The 5,720-nt window shown below is 41.8% G+C and overlaps 1 protein-coding gene across 1 annotated transcript in view; it reads right to left on the bottom strand.

The window, feature by feature from the left end:
* Positions 1 to 245: 245 nt before the first annotated feature.
* LOC111952679 (S-adenosylmethionine sensor upstream of mTORC1-like) overlaps positions 246 to 5,720 on the bottom strand; it is a 14,355-nt gene continuing 8,880 nt past the window's right edge. The window contains exons 2-5 of the mRNA XM_023971571.2: positions 4,587 to 4,728; positions 4,257 to 4,388; positions 3,940 to 4,054; positions 246 to 3,575 (exon numbers count right to left, since the gene is read on the bottom strand). Coding sequence (XP_023827339.1) covers positions 2,943 to 3,575; positions 3,940 to 4,054; positions 4,257 to 4,388; positions 4,587 to 4,728 — 1,022 coding nt within the window. The 3' untranslated portion in view covers positions 246 to 2,942. The remainder of the gene's footprint in view (positions 3,576 to 3,939; positions 4,055 to 4,256; positions 4,389 to 4,586; positions 4,729 to 5,720) is intronic.

Below are 5,720 nucleotides of genomic sequence, written 5' to 3'. Positions count from 1 at the left end.
CGTGGTGATCAATAATAAATCATATATAGTCTACAGTAGCAACAACTTTTGACATGTAGCACATCTGGACCTACTGTAGAGTTATTCTCATCAACTGAAAATTCAAATTACAATAGAAGTGAAACCTACTACACTTTGCTATATTTATGCTCTAATAAATATGATCAATACAACGACTCAAGTTCACCTTAGTCCTACTAAAAAAACTAAAACAGAATGGAGATCACAAAATCAGACATGGAAGCTGCATTAACATTCATTTATAAAATACAATAACGACCATGCACACATTGTCCTGCAATTGTCAAAATCCTTAATACTGAAAATGAAGCTGTTTATGAAAGTAATGGAATCAAACTCTTGGAAGACAGATACAAAGATGAGTGTGTCACTAATTGCTTACTGGTACAATTCACAACCCTCAAGCAAATGATTTGTAATGAGAAATGTCTGTCCTTTCTGTTACTAAAAGATAAATAGTTTAAAGTACACCAAATATTAACTGACCAGAAAGTTATCTAGTTACAACGGATGTATAGCAAGTTGAAAGCAATATGTAATCATTATCAATGACAAATTACATCATTTCAACAAAACACATTGTTCTTAGGGTAAAACATTGAGCCAATTATACTTTTAAGTGGAAGCTGGTAGCTCATTTGTACAGTTGCACATAACACAATTATTTGGCAAAGAAAACCCATTGTATACTGCCAAGTGAAACGTGTGAGTTTTCTAACATATGGGCATGAGAACCAGGACTGCAAAAACATTACCGGGGATAAGTAAGAAGGCACCTTWAGGATTTCAGGTAAACTGATGTGAGAACATTAGGGTACAGGTACATCATACTGGTTATATTCATAAGGGCACGTCCCAAATGGCACCCTATTCCCTACATAGTGGACTAATTTTGACCAAGGCCCATAGGGAATAGGGTGCCATTTTGGGACGCAGCCTATATTCCCCATGACAGGATTCACATGACTCATGGCAGCTGAGAGATTAGTCTACTATTTATGAAGTACATTACAACAAAACACTCATGCACACTCAACCTACATATCTCCACACACACACACACAAAAAGGGGAAATATCATTACAAATATATAACAAATGAGTATTTGTGTGCTAGTGTCAGAGAACAACACAGAAACCTTCCCCATAAGGATACAGTACAGGATAAAGCTGGCTATTGCTAAAATGCACTTTGATGAGATCAGAGATTACATGACGAGACCGTGTGGTATTAGTGCAAAACCTCATTGAGGCGAATCTTTTGGAATTCTATTAGAGTTCATAAGACCATTTTGACAACTGTTTTGAGATAATAAATTTTTTTAAGCAGAGTACACACTAAGTACTTTCAGGTTGTGGATGAAAATACATATACAAAGYGATAGTCAAATTAACTTACTGATGCAATGAATGACTCAGTATTTGTTGATACTATACTTATTCTACCAACCTATGAATGAAAAGCAAATATTGAAGAAAAAAAAKCATTTTGAATTCAGAAATTCTTCCTACGGCCAATGTTGCTCTCCTCAGATATGAAGTACTTTAAAGGAAAACAGTAACTGACAGCTAAAGCTGGTGTCTTAGTCGATATGTTTCACTTCAGTGGACATGTATAATTTGTCTAGTTACTAGTACCTATAGAGAAGCCAACAGTTACCTATAAAGAAGCCAAGACATCACTACAGACCTATTATTGATCAGATAATGAAGCCTAAATATTGTTCCACACAAAAGTATTTTTTTTACAAATAAGGTTGTATTGAACATTGAAGGTAAGCTAACATCTGTGCATATTTACATAGCAGTTTTCACACCAGCAGAGAAAATAGAGCAATGACTATTTTGCAACACTCGTACCATGGTACACTATGAAAAAAAAAACCAACAGTTTCACATTAGGAAAAGTTGTTTTTTGTAGTATATATWTTTTTTTACCTTTATTTAACTAGACAAAGTAACTACATACCTTAAGGTTCTGAAAATGCTACAAATATCACTTTAATTGTTATGAATCAGTGAAAAAGAGGCTGAAATAAAATGGCATTGCCACACATCGTGTTGGACAAAACCAGTGTTCAAAAGTGAACAAAATCACATAGTTTGCTGAGTACGACAATGTTTTATTTTTTCTTTATATTTTGGAAAACTAAATGCACGCCAAGAATTAGAGAACGCCTCGCCTGATTTACAGAAGCAAGCATACCCCTCTTTCCATCTCAATCTTTCCACTAACCAAACCTGACAAACCTCTGTGGTATCGGTCTCTTTAAGAGGGATTTAAAGTCAGCGGCTTGCTGGCACTGAAGCACATTCACGGTTTAACTACTAAAACAAAGCCTTTGAAAGATTGACTGTCTTCTGTTAGTAGAGCGTGACAGATCACAAAGATGGGATGAAATGCAAGGGGCAGGCTAACTGCATCTATCCTGAGAGCATTCAGCTACCGTGTCTTCATTTAAAAAAAACTAATTTATTTTGTGTGTGTGTGTGTGTGTGTGTGTGTGTGTGTGTGTGTGTGTGTGTGTGTGTGTGTGTGTGTAGAGAGACTAACCATGTAAGATATCGAATAATAAACAACTCACTTCTGTAAACTTATTTTTCTTTCACTCTGTGCAAACTGCGTTGTTAAGTTAAGGGAAAAGAAGAGTGTGAGAAGAATGCAGCAGGTTCATTTGGCAGCGCAGCAGTTGGGGACAGAGACAGCCGGTCTCAAATTGCTCCCCATCCCTCCCACTTGCCCCTCCCATGTTGCATGTCTGAAGGCTCTGGTTAGGTATAAGCAGTGCAGTGGCAAAGCTACAACAATATTGCTTTCCTCCTTTCAGATCTGCAAACATTGAAAGGTTAGGGCCAAGGGGAGCCTTAGGGATTGAATAAGGACTTAGAGAGAGTAGCTAGTAGGGTTTTAGCTCGTCTAGCTCAGCTCTGCAGCAGTATGGGGTCCTCCAGCTCGTGTAGGAAGGGCAAGGAACTGCTCTGACTCTCTCCTGAATCCGAGTCGTAGGGCGTGTCAGGCAGCTCCGTGAAGCCCCACGCCAGCTGGTCGTCCTCGAAGACGGAGTGGGCCTGAACCAGCACGTCTGTGTAGTCCTCCTCCTCGTGGGATTGGAAGTCCTGAGGGATGTAGAGCATCTCGGGGTAGTTACCGCTGACCAGGTCACTGGTGGTGGTCAGGGACACCTTGCGGAAGGCTATGAGGTGCATGTGGGAGAACTTGATGTACTTGCAGCGCCTGAAGCCCAGTGACTCCACCGCCACGCGCCAGCTGCGCATCATGAGGGCGTGGCGGTTCTGGTGGGAGGAGTCGGGGGTGATGATGAGCAGCAGGCCATGCAGTTCCAGCAGCTCGTGGGCCTTCTTGCAGCAGATCCAGCGCTGGTAAGGCGAMGGGAAGTAGGAGAGGAGCAGTGAGAAGACCACCACGTTGAAGAGTTGGGCGGGCAGCGCGTCGATGGGGCTACACAGCTGTCTCAGGAAGGCTTCCACTGCGTCACCAGCCAGCTGCAGGGGCTGCTGGAGCTGGAGGTTAAGGAAGTCACACTTGTATACACTCTGGGGTGGGGGGGAGAGAGCAGAAACAGATACTTTAGAGTAGCTCCCAAAAGAGTATCAAGTTGCAGTATTTTAGACCCACATTTAAAACCCACCATTCTTATTCCATTTGGTTCCCCAAATCACTCTATGCTAATATTCTGCCAGTTCCTTCACAGCAGGTCAGGTTTCATTGCAGTCAAGCGTTGACACTCTCTGCCAAGGGACGGCATTGTTTTGTGGTCTGATATTCACAKAATGAACTAGCTACCTGTCTAGAAAACCCCTGACATTCTGTCGCGGCCGTAGAGGAGTGAGTAAGACGGTAAGAGTCAGGATTTTTTTTAAGCCGAGGGAGTGACCACTGACTGTAAATTGTACATACCTCGACCGCAGGCACTATGTCAATACCGACTGTGAGGAACTCGTCAAACTTCAGGAAGGGGTTAAAACAGCTGCCAACGTCCAGCAGCCGCATTTTACCAAGCTGGGAGATGGACCTGAAAGTGGAGAAATCAGAGGCATTAAAGAGTTAGTGTTAAGTCTGACACACAGTGAGTGTGCTTAATGAGAGCAGTGGCTAATATAAGTCAATATGAATATTGAATGTCAATTATGAACGTACAACAGAGCATGCTGAAGTTGGGCAAAATAGTCATGAAAATCATCAGGGTTTGATTTAACATTGCAACGGTGCAGTACCTGGGGATGAAGGAGCTATAAGGCTGGGCACTCAGAGTTGCAGCTGAGGCGGCCATGGCAAGCCTGGCACTCTTCTCATCCTTCTTCAACATTCTTTTCATCCCACCATCCAGGAAATACTCCTGACAAACACTGGAAAAATAGTCGCAAAACATCACACATCACGGTATTGATGCCTCACCGTTAAAACGACACGGATGTGCAGAAATTCAACGAGCAGAAGTTAGGATTAACCCAACAGCATTGATATGGAAAAGGCTTGATGAGTCATCGCACCTAACATTGGAGTTCTGAGCTAGTACAGCGCAGCCAGAGGGTTATTTGTTTTACCTGCGACACCACTCGATGCGGCCCTCTCCCTCACAGGTCTTGGCCCAGTGGTTATCGGCCAGGTTCTTCATGGCCAGGGCGTATTCACTCAGAGTCTGCTCATCCTCACAGTGCTCTCGCCAGATCTTCTCAAAATCCCCCACTGTGGAAAGAACGAGATAAATAAAAATAAAAAAGGCAGGAAGGAGGTTGAAACAGAGAAAAGAAARCAAACACGCCTACCTCACAATATACAGTATGAGATAACAAAACAAATAAGCAGAAATGAAAGTGGGCCAGGCAGAGATTTGTTTCCRATTTCATTTCATCACATTCAAATTCATCATTAGTAAATGGTAAGAACTGAAATTGAAAGTCCTGTCAGTTTTGTTTCTAAAAATGGKATGCAAGCATAGTACATACAGTACCAGTCAAAAGTTTGGACACGCCTACTCATTCAAGGTTTTTTTAAATATATATTTCTTTACTATTTTCTACATTGTAGAATAATAGTGAAGACATCAAAACTATGAAATAACACATATGGAATCATGTAGTAACCAAAAAAGGCTAAAAAAAATCTAAATATATACGTTTGAAGAATCTAAGTAGCCACCCTTTGTCTTTGGCACCTTTGCACACTTCACATTCTCTCAACCAGCTTCACCTGGAATGCTTTTCCAACAGTTTTGAAGGAGTTCCCACATATGCTGAYCACTTGTTGGCTGCTTTTCCTTCACTCTGCAGTCCAACTCATCCCAAACCATCTCAAATTGGATTGATGTCGGGTGATTGTGGAYGCCAGGTCATCTGATGCAGCACTCCATCACTCTCCTTGGTCAAATAGCCCTTACAGAACCTGGAGGTGTGTTGGGTCATTGTCCTGTTAATTATATATATTTTTTTAAAGATAGTCCCACTAAGCGCAAACCAGATGGGATGGCGTATCGCTGCAGAATGCTGTGGTAGCCATGCTGGTTAAGTGTGCCTTGAATTCTAAATAAATCACAGACAGTGTTACCAGCAAAGCACCCCAACACACCTCCTCCTCCATGCTTCACGGTGGGAACCACACGTTAAGATCATCCGTTCACCTACTCTGCGTCACAAAGACACGGCAGTTGGAACAAAAAAGAAATCTCACATTGGACTCAT

This window comes from Salvelinus sp. IW2-2015, linkage group LG26, assembly GCF_002910315.2.
Source record: "Salvelinus sp. IW2-2015 linkage group LG26, ASM291031v2, whole genome shotgun sequence".
In the NCBI taxonomy this organism is placed as follows: Eukaryota; Metazoa; Chordata; class Actinopteri; order Salmoniformes; family Salmonidae; genus Salvelinus; species Salvelinus sp. IW2-2015.
This window is presented reverse-complemented; position numbering and strand designations above follow the sequence as displayed.